Below are 15879 nucleotides of genomic sequence, written 5' to 3'. Positions count from 1 at the left end.
CAGGAAAACAAGTTACCAATGCCCACTGGGGCTAGGATCCCAAACAACTACCTTCAGCACAGGTTCAGCACATACCCAAAGACCCTTAAGACATATTTCCCAATATCCCACAACCAGGCCTACAGGCTTGAGAGAGCAGTAGGACCTGCAGGGTAGGGCTAGGATCCTATTCCAGTTCAGTCCCTGTGTAAAGAATGGACTCTATCTCTAATAAGTGGAGACATGCCCTGGTCGCCCCACTTAAGGGTTACTCCTGTGTCAGGGACCTGGCTAGGGAAGCACCGCTAGTGGTTAGGGTTCATTTTACAATAAAGAGCTTTTCAGAATCCCCATTCCCCCAGGGCAGTCCCTACCAGCCAAGCCACTGTAAAGTTAGGCTGGGCCTGCCAGCCTTTCTGAGGCCTCACTCAGGAGGTGCTTTTTCTTTCAGATGCTGGCCAGAGCCTAAGATGTTTTTAAAACTCTTAATACATTGGATTCCTTGCTCTTTTTCAACCTTTTTGAGACAGAATCTATGTAGACCAGGCTGGTTTTAAACTCAGTGTCAGCCTCTGGAATTCAGGGATTAAAGGCCTGGGCCTCCACGCCCTGCAGATGCCTGCAGCCAGGTGGCTGACCTCCTTATCTGCCTTGTCTACAACAGCCAGGCTTTTGTTCTTCCTTCTCCTCCTTCCTTCCAGGCAGTTCAGAGGTTTACAGCCTGGGCTTTTCCTTAAGGCTAGTAAATTCTCAAACCCCTATTTGAGTCTGTTCTCTGTCCTTGAGCGTCTTTTCACATCCACTCTTTTTTTATTTTTATTTTTTAAAGACAGGGTCTATCAGCCAAGACCACAGTTTAAACCCTGTCTTAACCCCTCCCCTAAAAGACTCTGTCTCAATAAATAATAAACGGCGTCCTTAGCCTGCTTTCTGTACCTGAAAAAAAAAAAAAAGACAGGGTCTGTGTAGCCCTGGCTGTCTTGGAGCTCACTTTGTGGGACCAGGCTGGCTTCAGATTCCCAGAGAGCCTCCTGCCTGGCCTCTTAAATTCTTTTTCCCCCCTGAAGATTTATTTATTATGTATACAGAAGATCTCATTAGAAGAAGAAGGGCGCCAGATCTCATTACAGATGGTTGTGAGCCACCACGTGGGTGCTGGGAATTGAACTCAGGACCTCTGGAATAGCAGTCGGTGCTGTTAACCTCTGAGCCATCTCTCCAGCCCCTTAAATTCTTTTTTTTTTTTTTTTTTTTTTGGTTTTTCAAGACAGGGTTTCTCTGTGTAGCTTTGCGCCTTTCCTGGATCTCACTCTGTAGACCAGGCTGGCCTTGAACTCACAAAGATCCACCTGGCTCTGCCTCCCGACTGCTGGGATTAAAGGTGTGCGCCACCACCGCCCGGCACTTAAATTCTTATATTAATGAAACTAAGAATCCCAAGCGGGGACTTTGATTTCCCAAGAATCACCAAGATTTCTGGTAACACTTCTTTCCTGCCTTTTAATTCTTTGTCAGGGAAAATAAACGTATCCCTGCACCTCTAGCCAGCAGCACCTGCCTCTTGGGGTCTGACTTGGTGTCTGTCAATTGCCAAGAAGAGGTACTAGAGACAGATGGGACAGCTTAGGTCTACATACTTCCAAAGTAGGCTGGTCAAGGGCCCCATCATCCTGGTTAAGTGAGTTCCAGGCCAGTCACTTATCTCAAAAATAAAAACAAGGAAGAGTTGGACAAAGCTGTAACTCCTGCTACTTACTCCCAAGAGTAAAGAGAAGATATAGTTAAAAAGGGATGTTGCAACCCAGCCTATAATCCCAGCTACTGGGGAGGCAGGAGGATCAAAAGGCTGGTGGCACATGTCTTTATTACCAGCATTTAGGAGGCAGAGGAAGGTGGGTCTTCGAGTGTTCAAAGCTAGCCTAGTCTACACAGCAAAGTTCAGGTCAGCCAGGATTACATATTGAGACCCTATTCTGAAAAAAGAAGAGGAAGAAGTAGTAATAGTAAACAGAAGGCCGGGGATGTAGGTCAGCAGTAGGACATATATGTCTCGTGCAGGAAGCCCTGAATTCAACTCTGAGTATCATAAAGAGTTGGGGGAGGCTGAGAACAAGAGAAGTGGACACATGGACCCAACACACATCCCCCTGAGCTCCCCAGTCATTGACACTCTAAAGGGCAGTTTCTCAAATTTATTAGCCTGGGTTCCTCCCTGCCAGCCCCAGGGGCTGGTCCCTGGGCACAGTGAGCAGGACTGAGGTTAAACAGGTTTGGCCTCTGGCTCCGGCAGCTTGGGACAGCCAAGCCAAGGGAACAACAGGTGCAAAAGTCCAAATGTTGGCACTTCAGGTGTGACCGGTACCCAGCCTGGCCACAAGGTGGATGGGTGCACCATGGTCTCCTTCGGGCAAAGGGTCCACTATGGCAGCATTCCTTCCTGGACAGGTGTTAGGAACAGTTGGTGATTCTAGCCAGGAACTGTTGTGCCCACCACTCATCCAGGTCAATAGGTACAAAGTCTGTGGGTAGAATAAATGTTAGGCAGTGATACTGCTTTCCAAGCTGGTCAGTACCTCTGCCCTCCAGCTGACCACAGCTCCTATAACCTGGACTCCAAGAATAGCACTCAATGGAAAATGGGGAAGTCTGACCCAAGACTTCCCTCCCCAACTCCCTGGGTTAGAACATGGTGGAGAGGTCAAGGTCAGCGAACTCTTTGGGGGGTACAGGGCATGGGGAAAGGCTCACTCTGCAGCCGGGGGTCAGGAGAGCTCTCCACATACTGCACAGGACGAGGGCCACTCTTATCGGCAGGGCCGCCATCCAGCTGTCGCTCTACCTGCTGCCAGGCTGTGAAGGAAGGACGGTTAGAATGAACCAGGCCCCTGGTATCCCTCCCACCCCAGAACCTGGTGGCCACCTTGGACTCCAGCCCAGCTCAAGGAATGGACATGACCAGGCAGAAAGCCAGAGGAAAGGCCAGCCCTTGGGCGGCTAGAGTCCGGTTACAGTGGGAAGGACAGAACAGAGCCGGGTCCACACCACTGGGATTCTACGGCCTGAGCCACACCCCCGCTCCCTTACTACCTTCGGACACAAATCGGACGTTCTCCTCGTGGGCCAATGTGTAGGTCTCTTGGGTTCCCTCGAGGGATGGAGATGTGGTGAGGGGCCGCCGGCCGTTCACTCGATTGAACACAAGCCTCGGCCCCGGACTGTGGGAGGGTAGGAAAGAGATACAGTTAGCACAGCCAGGTCCAGGAGCAGGGTTCAAGAGCAGCCTCAGTACATACCCACTGCACCTGCACAGGCACAGACCCAAACTAGACCCTTCCTTAACCATAGAGCAGCTACCCTTAGCTGCTTGGGACAAGGCCTCTCTGCTGCAGATCCTGAGCCTTCTTCAGCTCAGCTCAGACCTGTAGCTCTGGGCCCAGGGAAGGTTGACTGTAAATCAGAAAGAGCCCCGGCTCTCTTTCCAGACCTTTGGCAGGGTACCACAGAGCACTCCTAACTCCTCCCCACCCACAGAGCACTCCTCCTCTCCTAACTCCTCCCCACCCACAGAGTACTCCTCTGTACTTCTAACTCCTCCCCACCCACAGAGCACTCCTCTGTACTCCTAACTCCTCCCCACCCACAGAGCACTCCTCTGTACTCCTAACTCCTCCCCACCCACAGAGCACTCCTCCCTACTCCTAACTCCTCCCCACCCATAGAGCACTCCTCCCTACTCCTAACTCCTCCCCACCCACAGAGCACTCCTCCCTACTCCTAACTCCTCCCCACCCACAGAGTACTCCTCTGTACTCCTAACTCCTCCCCACCCACAGAGCACTCCTCCCTACTCCTAACTCCTCCCCACCCATAGAGCACTCCTCCGTACTCCTAACTCCTCCCCACAGAGTACTCCTCCGTACTCCTAACTCCTCCCCACCCACAGAGCACTCCTCCCTACTCCTAACTCCTCCCCACCCACAGAGCACTCCTCCCTACTCCTAACTCCTCCCCACAGAGTACTCCTCCGTACTCCTAACTCCTCCCCACCCACAGAGCACTCCTCCCTACTCCTAACTCCTCCCCACCCACAGAGCACTCCTCCCTACTCCTAACTCCTCCCCACCCACAGAGCACTCCTCCCTACTCCTAACTCCTCCCCACCCACAGAGTACTCCTCTGTACTCCTAACTCCTCCCCATACACAGAGCACTCCTCTGTACTTCTAACTCCTCCCCACCCACAGAGCACTCCTCCATATTCCTAACTCCTCCCCACAGAGCACTCCTCCATACTCCTAACTCCTCCCCACAGAGCACTCCTCTGTACTCCTAACTCCCAGCCAGGCAGGCTTCCAGGAGCCTGGTTTCAACTTCTGCCTGATCAGAACTCTAGCCCATCCCCACTCACCAGACACAGACACCCTCTCCTTCTAGAGATGCCCCCACAGACCCAGTCACCTCAATGACACCCCCACTGTTGGCAAACAAACCAAACAAGGATGAATCAATATTTGCCCTTCCCTCCCTGGCTGGCCCCAGGCCCCAGGGAGATGAGCACAGAATGCTGGGGAGGGACATCTCTGAGTGAGAAGAACATGACCTTAAGCCCGGCCCACTCCTCAAGGCAAGAAAAAAGGGGCAACTTGAGTGAGATGTCCCCCCATAGCCCTGTGCTGCATTCTATACTCAGGGTGAGGGGCGGCTGAGGCCCCCCCAGCCGAGCAGGCCCAGGGCAGGGCAGGCATGTGCATCCCAGTTGACTGGCTGGTGGCAACTGGCCAAGCCCTGTGCTCATGAAGCCTGGGGTGGGGCCATGGAGGGAATGGGGCCGCACCTACAGTAGGAGGTGGGAGCCGGAGTCCTGGGCTGCACCTGCCACTCCGCCAGGCACTCGCGGTCCCGGTAGGCCTGCTCGCCTTCCTGGGCTCAGGTGGCCCACGCCGCTCTGGGTTCCTCCTCAGGTGAGAGAGGCACTAAAATAAAGAGGAGGGTCTTGAGGGGCACAGGGTCCTGCCAGCCCCAGGGCTGGCAGGGTCTGGTGGCTACAGAAATCTCAGATGTGCAGGTGGGGACCACAAGGAGGCAGGACTCCTCCCAGACCCATAGGGTACCTGAGGTTTTGGTGCACCAGAGGGCATGAAGGCACTCGTAATGGAAATCCCTCCTTGCCTGCAACCACCTACACCCCAAAGGGGTTCACACTTCATGAAAGCATGAGGGCTGGACATTGATTCTTTTTACATGTATGTTTTTGTTTTGTTGAAGCAGGGCAGACTCTCAGAAATCGCCCTAAGTACCAGGATGCAGATAGGTGTGCACTACCCCGCCTACCCGTGACTTAGCTTGATTCTTAAAGAAGGAAATCCCAGCCAGGGGCTGTGAATAGCAATGGATCAAGGTGGTGGCCCTGGAATTGCAATGGGGCCCCAGAGGGCAAGGACTACAAACCCAAAGCTAAGCCCCGCCCCACCCTGCTTGGAGGCCATAGTTATGTAAGACAAGGCTCTGTAGGGGAAAGGGCACCAGTCCCAGAGTTCACCTGTAACCACTCCTGGGGACACTGACTGAAGTGCCAGGCCATAGTGCCCACGGACCTCTCATGTACTCTCCTACCCCCTCAAGGTGACTGGTCACCCATTTTATAGCCTTGGAAGAGAAACTTCCTGCCTGTGTCACACAGCGAAGGGGATTGACTTCAAGACCTAGACTATTCTGACCCCAGTGCTCATAACTTTGACTCAGCCCCAATTCTCTTCTGCCTGGTGGTCCCTGAACGTTCTTCCACCTACTTCTGGGGGAGGGGAGGGGGCAGGTAATCAATCACAGGATCTCATCTTGAGTCTCTCCCATCTGTCTCTTGCCAGGACAAAGAGTATGTCAGAGGCACCCCGGCCATCATCACAGGCAACACCCATACTCAACCACTTAGTGGGTTGAAAGATTTGAGATTTTGCCACAAGCTAGCAGGAGGGTGACCAGTGCCTCCCATGTTCCCTCCTCCTAGAGCTAGTCAGAGAGAGATGGTAGCTGAGGAAAGGCTCCAAGGAAGACAAAACAGGGGAGGCGGTGGGTGGACACAGGCGATTTTGAAGGATGCCCTTGAGAAGATGCAGGGTTAGTTGTGGAAGCCCTATATGAGCTGGAAATTACCAGTCCAGGGACCAGAAAGGGGCAGCTAACTACCCAGAAACCTCAGAGGAAGTAGGGAGGACACCTTGCCCTACTCCACAGCTCCCAGTGCCCAGAAGTACTTGGAGTCAATGTCCCTCAGGCCTCAGGCGCTCTAACTGGCTGCTGATGGGTGACTTCAGGCCTCCACACCAGGTTAGCTTCCTGTTTAGAGTAAACAGCCAGTGTTGGTGTCCCTTGCCACTTAAGAATGTCACTGCTAGCCAGGCGGTGGTGGCGCATGCCTTTAATCCCAACACTCGGGAGGCAGAGCCAGGCGGATTTCTGTGAGTTCAAGGCCAGCCTGGACTACCAAGTGAATCCCAGGAAAGGCGCAAAGCTACACAGAGAAACCCTGTCTCGAAAAACCAAAAAAAAAAAAAAGTCACTGCCTTGTCCTCCTCCTGGATACTATCCCCAAATATTGCCACAAACCTGTCCTTGCTGTCCCCCAACAATTAAGACTTAAAAGGTGGTTTCCCAGGTAAGAGATGGGCTGGTCACCAAGGCTACTCCAGCTCCATGCTCCCTGTCTGGGTGACTGCTTTGTGGTTATACACCCGCACCACAGAGCCTTCCCAGAGATAGGGCAAGGACATACACTGATATCATCGGGAAGCCCCCTAGGCCCTGCTCATCCCATCCCCAGGACAGACCTTTGCATGAGGACTTAACATCCAGAATGGAGCAGAGTTGCCAACATGCCTCTCTAGCAGGAAGCCCTCAACTCTGCCAGAACATCAAACATAATCCACACAGGTGTCTCCCACCTATGGCATCCAAAGCCCAGTAGCTGAGAGATAAGAGGGGTTAACCCTGTCACACTGACTCTCCAGCTGAGGCTAGTCTTGGCCTCCAAAAGATTATCCTCAACGTGTGCTCCCTCTGAGAGCCTAGGGCCCTTAGCTGGTCACATGCCACCTATGCCAGAGTCTTGAGCCCAAAAGCCTACTACACTCAGGAGCAAAGTCTACCGGCACAGGAAACAGTAAATTGAGCCAAAGAAGTATAAGGTTCGGCCCTGAAGGAGTGGGATCTCATCCAGGTCACAGTAGCTGAAATCCCAAGTAGCCAGGGATGAGCTTCCCTGGAGCCCTAGGCACACTGCTGGTTAGGAAAGTCAGGAAACTGTTGGGTCTGACAGGCTCTGGCCCCTGCTGGGGAGGAGGGCTGCAGTGCCCCAGGGTGTCAGTGAAGGGCAGGGACCTGATAAGGCCAGAGGGGAACACGTGCGTTTTTTTCTGCAAGGACAGGGCCTAAAGACCTTGAGGGCCAGAGCCTTGGGCAACTTTCCCCAACTCTTGACCTCTTCCCGCTTCCCAAGGGGTCCAAGTTGGCGGCCCAAGGTTGCCAGGTCCCTCGATCTTGGGTACCTGCAGTCCTTGACAAGCAGGAGCAGTCGGAAGCTCGCAAGGCCCCACGTGGCCACCAGGGTCCACGCAAGCCAGCTGGGCCCAGGAGTAGCCAGCGAGCCGCCGGAGCGCGCCAGCCGCCTGCGCCCCGCCCCCTGCCCGCCAGGACGCGTGGTCCCCATCAACCTTCTCCAAGGTCACCCTCGTGCCGGGCGGCCCCGCTCACCTTGCCAGGGGCCAGGGTCCCTGAGGCTGCGCCAAGGGCTGCTCGCGCGCGGGTAGCGCGGTCGGCGGCGCGGGCTGCCGGCATTTCAGGAGCTCGCCGAGCCTGCTCTCTACCTGCTGCTGTGTGGGACCTGCGGGCCGGGCGGAGGGCGCGTCAGCCGCCGCGGGCCAGCGGTCAGGACGTCCCGCCTGCCCGCCCGCCCTGCGCACCTGTGCGGCGCTGCGCGACCAGCTTGCTGGGCCCCTTGGTGATGGTGTACATGGTGCGCCGTACCGCCTGCCCCTGGCAGCGGCTGAATCCCGCACCCTCCAACAGCTTCACTCTGCGGTCCTTGGGGCACGGCCCCTTTAAGGACGGAGGACAAACGGGGAGGGGCGGAGCGACCCACACACGCCCCCTGCCCTTAAAGGAACCGCGCCCACTGGGTAGCCTCTTCCAACCCTTTCGAAAATTGGCCAAGACAGTAGATTTGAGCCAGGGGCGGGGTGCACTCACCAACTAGTACGCCAGACTGTGAGCCATCTCCAGATTGGAGCGTGTGTGTGTGTGTGTGTGTGTGTGTGTGTGTGTGTGTCTGAGATTTCTGGAGAGGGAGGCTCTTCTAGTGGGGGTGGAGCTTTTGTGTGCTGGGGTAGTTCTATGAGCTAAATACCCTATGCAAACCTTGAAATCAGTATTCCAGCTATTTGAGGCCCCTCAGCCAAGTGCTTGGACAAGCCTGGATTGATGGGAATCACCGTTGTCTTGGGTCTGCTTAGAATGAGTGGTCTAAAAAGAAAGAGGTGTGTTTAAATAGATAGGAAGTTCTGTGACTTTCCCCAGTGGATGAGAAGAATATCAAGGTTGCCCTGCGGGGAGCCTAAAGGCCTGGGACTGGAGGAAGACCAGGAGGGTATAGAACTCAGGGGACATCCAACCCTAATGTACTAACCTCTCCTCAAGGTTATGTCCTGAGCCTTCCTGGAGGTGGCCCCCTTTTCCAACTACTAGGGAAGCTGAAAACCAGGTCCCCATCAGGTCTGTGGGGAGAGCCATAGGGTTTCCCAGTATACCCTGGGAAGGAAGAACCCCAGCATGGGTGGAGGCAGCCTGACCCCTCCAATTGTCCTTAATGACCCATATGAAATGAACGCTGAGCTGAGAGCTGTAGAGAGAGGCTTGAAATGTATCCCCCAAGACTGTGCCACTGCCATCCAGCCTGAAGATCCCTATCTGGAACCAGGGACTGGGGAGTGGGGGGGTGGGGGGTGGGCAGGTCTTCTGTCAAGTCTTGGGCCACTCAAGCAAGAAACACAGTAGGGAAGGGGTGAAGGTGGGTAGCTGATCCACCTCAATCCCAGTGTACCCCAAAACACCTATGTGGTTTGACAGTGGAACTCCTGGGGACTTCTACCCGAGAGGGCCAAGCTGCCATACTTCTTCCAGGCCAGGGCACCTCTCACCTTACCCAGAGCAGGGCTGGAGAACAAAAGGCCTCCTCCCCTTCTCCAGCTCTGTGAAGACTCAGTTGAGTGTGTGACATGTTACTAGGGAGGCATGCAAAATGTCTCCTCAGCTGAGACAGGACGCCAACGACAGACCAAGGAAAGAAGTCAGGCAAATCTAGTTGGTGAGTCAGTGATTTTACTGAGGTCACTTATTGGAGCATGTAAGAGCAGGACTCTCTCACAGCGGTATCACCGAAAAGCCTCCTGAAGTGTAGATGACGGCTCATGAGAGCTGTGTCACTGCCCTCGTTCCCCAAGCCTCCCCTCTCCCGGCACTTGGCTCCGGATTATATAGCCTTGAGGATACATACGCACGTGAGGCTTTCCTGAGCTTCCCAAGATTCACATTTCCTTAGCTTCTTGAGTCTCAAGAGCTTCCCTCCTTCATTCAGGAGGGAATGTTTCAATCCCCAGGAAATAACTATATACCAGGCCTGTGGCTGTAAAGGCTGAGTGGGAATATGGGAAGAGGTTGCCAACTCCCCCCCCACCACCACCCCCAAGCCCCGCCCAGGGAGTCAAGGCCTGGGCATGTATGGAAAGAAAGGGTCACTTCCTGGCTAAATTTGTCCATTGCCACTTCCGCAATGCCTGACTCGCCCCCGCTAGTAACCTAACAGCCAGTCCCTCCAAGGCCACTGTAGCCTGAATCTGGTGGCCTTGAACATGCTGCTCTTAATCACTCACACATGGTAGGGAGGCAGGATAGGACACTGGAGCCTCATGCTGGTTTTTGCAGGTTCCCCTGGAACGACAGCCATACTGAGCTGGGTTTTGCAGGTTCCCCTGGAACGACAGCCGTACTGAGGGCAGGAGCAGGAAGGATCAGTTAGACCAGAATGAAGCACAGTAAGGGAGGTACAAGGCCCTGGTGTGGGGAGTTTGCATACCATACACTGACGGAAGCTCTCTGGAAACAGATTCTCTGCAAAGAAATTCGCAACCCCTACTAGCTACTACGGAAAGCCTAAAGGCCAGTGCGGCGCGCCCCGACCAGCGGGGAAGCAAGACACGACTCCAAGATTCTTCCTCTATCACGGTTTTATTGAACGCTGCTCGGTTATGGCTTCTCGGGAGAGCTGGTACGGGAGGAGGGCCCCGGGCGCCGGGGCAAGCTGGCTTATATGCAGGTTCTGGGGGCGGAGCTTGGGCGGTAAGCTGATTGGTCAGTACTATCGGGCGGGAGAGCGACACGTTAGCATTCGGGATAAACAGGAAACCAGCGCCATCTTGTAATGGCGTTTGAGCCAGCGGACTGCTGCAGTTCCCCCTTTTTGTTTTTGGCAACCCAGAGCTAGGAGTCTCCTCATGATGAGCTTCCTGCTCGATGGGCGAGTGCTGAGTAGGAGGAACAATGATACTCTCAAAACGGGTGCAATGAGCATAGCTCTCCGTGTGCAGGAGCAGTATCATAGGCTTCCTAATCGGGTGCAATGGGCAGAGCCCTCCGAGTGCAAGGACAGCCTACAGTTCCCTCAGCTGGGCCAACCAGATACTTGGGGAACCGCCAGCATCCAGGGCGGCCATAGCATAAGTGTACGCTCTGTACGATTGCGCTTTATCAACCTACAGAGGATCCAACCCAGTATGACTAGACCAATCAAGCCCACTGTTCCCATCGCCCACACCCCAGCCCATTCCTTCACATAAGATGCAGCTGTGACCAAAAAATCAGTAAATTCTCCCAAGGTGGTCAAATGAGCACGCGTCTGATTTAGGGCAGCAATAGAGGCGGTGAAATTCAATTGTAACATTTCAAATTCTCAGGAAGGTCAGCATCATCTTCTCCATCTTCCTCATGTTGTTGTACCCCTCGTGTTAGTCTTGTCGGCACCCAAATCGGGTCTCTTGCATTCTGTGGGAAAACACAAAGAGATCCCCTTGACCTACGTAATACGGGGTCAGGGCCCATCCATTTATTTGTTAGCACATCCTTCCATAACACCATCTCCCGAAGGACTGGTGTTACGCCCACATGGCGATCAGCAGAGGTCTTAGATGCTTCATCCAAAGTTAAAAAATTAAGAGTGAAAAGAGCCAAGGAGAGGCGCTCGCCAGGGGTGCGCCCTATTCCCCCTTTTTGTTTTTGAAGCAGTTCTTTAATAGTACGATTTGCACGTTCCACTATGCCTTGTCCCTGTGGATTATAAGGGAGGCCAGTGGAGTGTTGAACATCCATTGTTGCACAAAAGGAATGGAATGAGGAAGAAGTGTAAGCCGGACCATTATCCGTTCTCAAGAACAAAGGCTTACCCCAGCTGGCCCATGCAGCTAGACAATGGGCAATGACATGGCGTGTCGTTTCACCAGTCATGGCAGTGGCAAAAATAATGCCAGAAAAGGTATCCACTGAAACGTGAACATATTTTTGTTTCCCAAACTCTGAGATGTGGGTAACATCCATTTGCCACGAGGCTAGGGGTTTCAGCCCTTTGGGGAGAACTCCTATATGCGGTGGATGGTGAAAGGCAACACATTGTTGGCATTTTTTGACAATATTACGAGCTTGTTCCCTGGAGATATTGAACTTCAGGCGCAAGGTGTTAGCAGATACATGAAAATTATCATGGAACTTTTGTGCCTGTTCACAAGGTGTACTCATAATCCAAGCAGCTATGGCTATGCGGGTGGCCTCATCTGCCAACGTATTCCCGGCTGACATTGGCCCTGGAAGCCCGCTATGTGCTCGAATATGAGTCACATAAAAAGGTTGAGAGCGAAGTAACATCAAGGCTTGAATCTGTCTTAATACCGGCGCCACCATACTAGAAGGTTGTATATAGGCAGCAATTTCCAAATTTTTAAGTAAATTGACAACATATAGGGAATCAGAGACCAAATTAAAAGAAATATTAGGATATTTCTCAAAAACCTTTTGTATAATAAGACATTCTGCTACCTGAGGGGAGGTGGTAGGAAACTGGAAACTGTAGGTCTGACCATCGATGGACATGGCACCCTTGCCGGTCTTTGAGCCATCAGTATAAATTACAGGGGCATTCATGATGGGATTTTGAGATGTGATTCGAGGAAAATAAACAGTATCCTCCGAGGTAAATGTTAACAGAGGATGTTTAGGGTAATGGTTATCAATATATCCTGCAAAACTAACCACAAGAATAGCCCACCATGAGGTCGCACCTGTTAAAATCTCAATTTGTTCTTTGGTGTAGGGCACTATCAATGTTGCTGGTGGCTCGCCGAAAAACTCAAGGCACCACTTTAGACCATTTAACGCCTGCCTTGCCACTAAATCGGGATAATAGTGGACATTTTTAGATCCCAATCCTTGTCCATGCAGCCACCAAAGAGGTCCATTCTGCCAAACCACTCCTAGAGGGACAACCTTTGTGGGGAGGATTACTAACTGGAATGACTGTGTATAGTCTAATCTCTTTTTTTTTTTTTTTTTTTTTTTTTTTTTTTTTTGATTTTTCGAGACAGGGTTTCTCTGTGTAGCTTTGCGCCTTTCCTGGAACTCACTTGGTAGCCCAGGCTGGCCTCGAACTCACAGAGATCCGCCTGGCTCTGCCTCCCGAGTGCTGGGATTAAAGGCGTGTGCCACCACCGCCCGGCTAGTCTAATCTCTTTAATTGAGCTGTTTTTAACGCTTCTTGTATCTTTTGGATAGAATTTTGAGCTTCCAATGTCAATTGTCGGGGAGAGGTCAAATCAGGATTACCTTCCAATATCTTATATAGGGGCATAAGATCTCCTTTTGGTATTTTCAAATATCCCATTAGCCAATTAACATTTCCTAAAAATTTTTGAAAATCATTCAATGTATGAAGGCATGAAGTTTGTAAGGTAATATTCTGGGGCATAATCTCATCTGGGGAAATACGGGTACCAAGAAAATCAACAAGTATGCCCTTTTGTAACTTCTCAGGGCTAATATAAAGCTCTGCATCTGCTAAAGCTTTCAAAAGGCTTTGCAAGCATTCTTCTACTTGCTCAACCTTTTCTCCAGTTATAAGAAGATCATCCATATAGTGTATAATTTTCAAATTGGGAAACTGACTTCGAATAGGGTCAATGGCGCGGCCAACATAAAGTTGGCACATAGTCGGGCTATTAGCCATGCCTTGTGGTAAAACTCGCCATTGAAAGCGTTCATCAGGAGCTTCATGATTAACGGCTGGAACTGTAAAAGCAAATCTAGGTCTATCCTCTTCATGAATGGGAATAGAAAAAAAGCAATCCTTTATGTCTATTGTTATCACAGGCCATCCTTTTGGTAATGCTGTAAGCATAGGGAGACCTCGTTGTACGGGTCCCATAATAACCATCTGTGCATTTATGGAGCGTAGATCATGTAACAATCTCCATTTTCCTGATTTCTTTTTAATAATAAAGATGGGAGAATTCCACGGTGACGTGGAAGGCTCAATATGATGTAACTGAAGCTGCTCTGCAACTAATTGTTTTGCCGCTTGGAGCTTCTCTTTTGACAAGGGCCACTGAGGTGTCCAAACGGGTGTATCAACTTGCCAGGGTATCTTTAATGGTTGCTTATCCTCAGAGGCCCCTATGAAAAACCCAACCCTTCTCTATACCTATGGGATGACGGCTGAACTGGACTACTTCTTTCCTGAAGGTTCCTTCCCAACCCCTTTCCTGGAAAATATCCCTGTTTCCTCATGATAGCTTGTGATGCAGGGGAATACTCATTGGTAAGCTGCAAATGCATCTGTTGTTGCACATCCCGTCCCCATAGATTAACGGGGAGTGATACAACGAAAGGCTGGAACTTTCCTTCTTGTTCTTCTGAGCGCCAAGTAAGCTCCTTAGCGCTCATGCTAGGTGTTTCTTGGTATCCTAAGCCTTGAAGGGACTGGGAGGCGATAGTAAGTGGCCACTTTGAGGGCCACTCTTCCTGTCTTATGACACTCCGGTCAGCTCCTGTATCCAATAATCCAAGGAATCGCCTTCCCTCTATTATTAATTCTAACGTAGGTCTCTGATCCAAACCCATGGCAAGCATGAAGGCATTTTTCCCTGTAGATCCAAACCCATTAAGGCCTCGTTCCCTATCAGAAGCGGGAAATCTAGAATGATGAGAGGGGAGAACCAACATCTGAGCTATGCGGTCTCCTGGAGCAATTGAAAACAATCCCTTGGGAGACCAGCACATAATCTTGATTTTCCCCTGGTAATCAGGGTCAATAACACCTGGCAAAACCATCAATCCTCTAATGGAACTACCTGATCTCCCAATTATAAGGCCCACCTCATTTTTATTTAATGGATTCATAAGATCAGTATCAATGGCCTGCACCCCCATAGAAGGAGTCAGTACCATTGAGGAGGCGGCACACAAGTCCAACCCTGCGGCTGCTGACGTGGCTCTTTGCCCTGATTGGAGGGAGGCGGGGGGAATTCCCCCGATGCCTCGTTCTGAATAGCCCCGAACACTTTCGGGCCCCGGGGTCGCGGGCCCCGTGATCCGTTTTTTGAGACCGCAGGGAACATCGGCTGGAGGGGCTGCCCATTAACATCTTTCACTGATCTACATTCATTTGCCCAATGTTTTCCCTTTTTGCATCGGGGACAGGTGCCTGGCATCCTCTGTTGGTCTCCTCCTGAAGGAGACCGACACTCTTTCTTTAGATGTCCTGGCTTTCCGCAATTATAACATTTTCCTTTAGAGCCACTTCCTCGGTTGACAGCTGTCATAACTGCTGCAGCGAGGCCAGCATTGGTGAGAGGGCCCCCTATCTCCCTACATGCTTTCAACCAAGCCTCAAGCCCCTTCTGTTTCCAGGGCGTGATAGCCCGTCTGCACTCCTTTGTACATTGTTCATAAATAAGTTGCTGCGTTAAGGGGAGAGCTGTTTCCATATCCCCAAAAATTTTTCCCGCAGCATCAAGCATCCGGGCTACGAAATCAGCAAAAGGCTCATTTGGTCCTTGAATGATCTTAGTAAGGTTTCCACTCACTTCTCCTTTTCTGACCAGTTTTTTCCAGGCGGATACGTGTATCTCTTTCACTTGATTGTAAATTTCAATGGGGAAGTTTATCTGGTTATTTACCCATTGTCCTTGACCCAACAACATATCCGCCGTCCAGGCTGGCTGGCCATTTTGTGCATTACGCCGGGCCTGAATTTGGGCATGGTCTGTGACCAGAGACCTCCATTCTAGATAAGTACCAGGGGGTAAAGCTGCCCTTCCAACTTCCTGATAGTCTGCCGGAGTCAAAACATCCTTAGCTATTCTGTCTAAAATAGACAGAGGATAATGGGCAGTTGGGCCATAGGTCTGAACTGCTTGTACTAGATCTTTTAACATCTTGTAAGATACAGGCTCATGAGACCTGACCTGTGTGTTTGGGTCCTCGAACACCGGGAAAGCATTTGCTAGTTTAGTCCAGGTTTTGGGAGGAATGCGATGACTTCCTGCGCAGCTTCCTGTACTCACTTGTGAGTTAGGAGCGAAGGGCGGTGGTCGTGATAGCTCGGCTCCGGGCCCTGGGCCATAGCTTTCACGCTCATACCCCGCAGCCTCCCTTTCTAGGTCTATCTCATCCTCAGTATCTAACTCTGAGTCAGAATCAGACAAATTAATAGCGGCCAGCTCCGACCATAGGTACGCTGGTGCTGAAGGTTCCCTTTCTGTATGTTGTAATTTTTGTTTCTTCTTTTCTCTTTTATTTTCTTTATGTTTAG

General features: G+C 51.6%; 1 protein-coding gene across 2 annotated transcripts; it reads right to left on the bottom strand.

Moving 5' to 3' along the window:
- Window positions 1–2156: 2156 nt before the first annotated feature.
- Window positions 2157–8151, bottom strand: Mcrip2 (MAPK regulated corepressor interacting protein 2). 2 transcript variants are annotated; one of them, XM_059270274.1, is made up of 5 exons: window positions 7934–8151; window positions 7725–7854; window positions 3067–3194; window positions 2728–2829; window positions 2157–2498 (listed from the first exon to the last, which is right to left on the bottom strand). In XM_059270274.1, exons 1-5 carry the CDS (start codon window positions 7983–7985, stop codon window positions 2428–2430), a joined length of 483 nt encoding a protein of 160 aa, XP_059126257.1. In that variant the 5' UTR covers window positions 7986–8151; the 3' UTR covers window positions 2157–2427. The 2 variants fall into 2 exon arrangements, with proteins under 2 accessions (XP_059126257.1, XP_059126258.1); XM_059270275.1 differs by lacking the exon at window positions 7934–8151 and adding an exon at window positions 4851–4951 and having other exon boundaries at window positions 7725–7820.
- Window positions 8152–15879: the final 7728 nt, after the last annotated feature.

The sequence above is a fragment of the Peromyscus eremicus genome, chromosome 8a (assembly GCF_949786415.1).
Source record: "Peromyscus eremicus chromosome 8a, PerEre_H2_v1, whole genome shotgun sequence".
Lineage (NCBI taxonomy): Eukaryota > Metazoa > Chordata > Mammalia > Rodentia > Cricetidae > Peromyscus > Peromyscus eremicus.
Note: the sequence above shows the minus strand (reverse complement) of the source record. Positions and strands in the feature narration are given on the sequence as shown.

What these genes read in the sequence shown, in the direction of transcription:
- Mcrip2 (XM_059270275.1), bottom strand. Translation starts at nt 7,808, where the DNA reads ATGCCGGCAGCCCGCGCCGCCGACCGCGCTACCCGCGCGCGAGCAGCC. An exon ending in AGTGCCTGGCGGAGTGGCAG is followed by an intron (nt 3,195 to 4,850) that starts GTGCAGCCCAGG and finishes ACCCTCCCACAG; the next exon opens with TCCGGGGCCGAGGCTTGTGT. An exon ending in TCCTGACCCCCGGCTGCAGA is followed by an intron (nt 2,499 to 2,727) that starts GTGAGCCTTTCC and finishes TTCTACCCACAG; the next exon opens with ACTTTGTACCTATTGACCTG.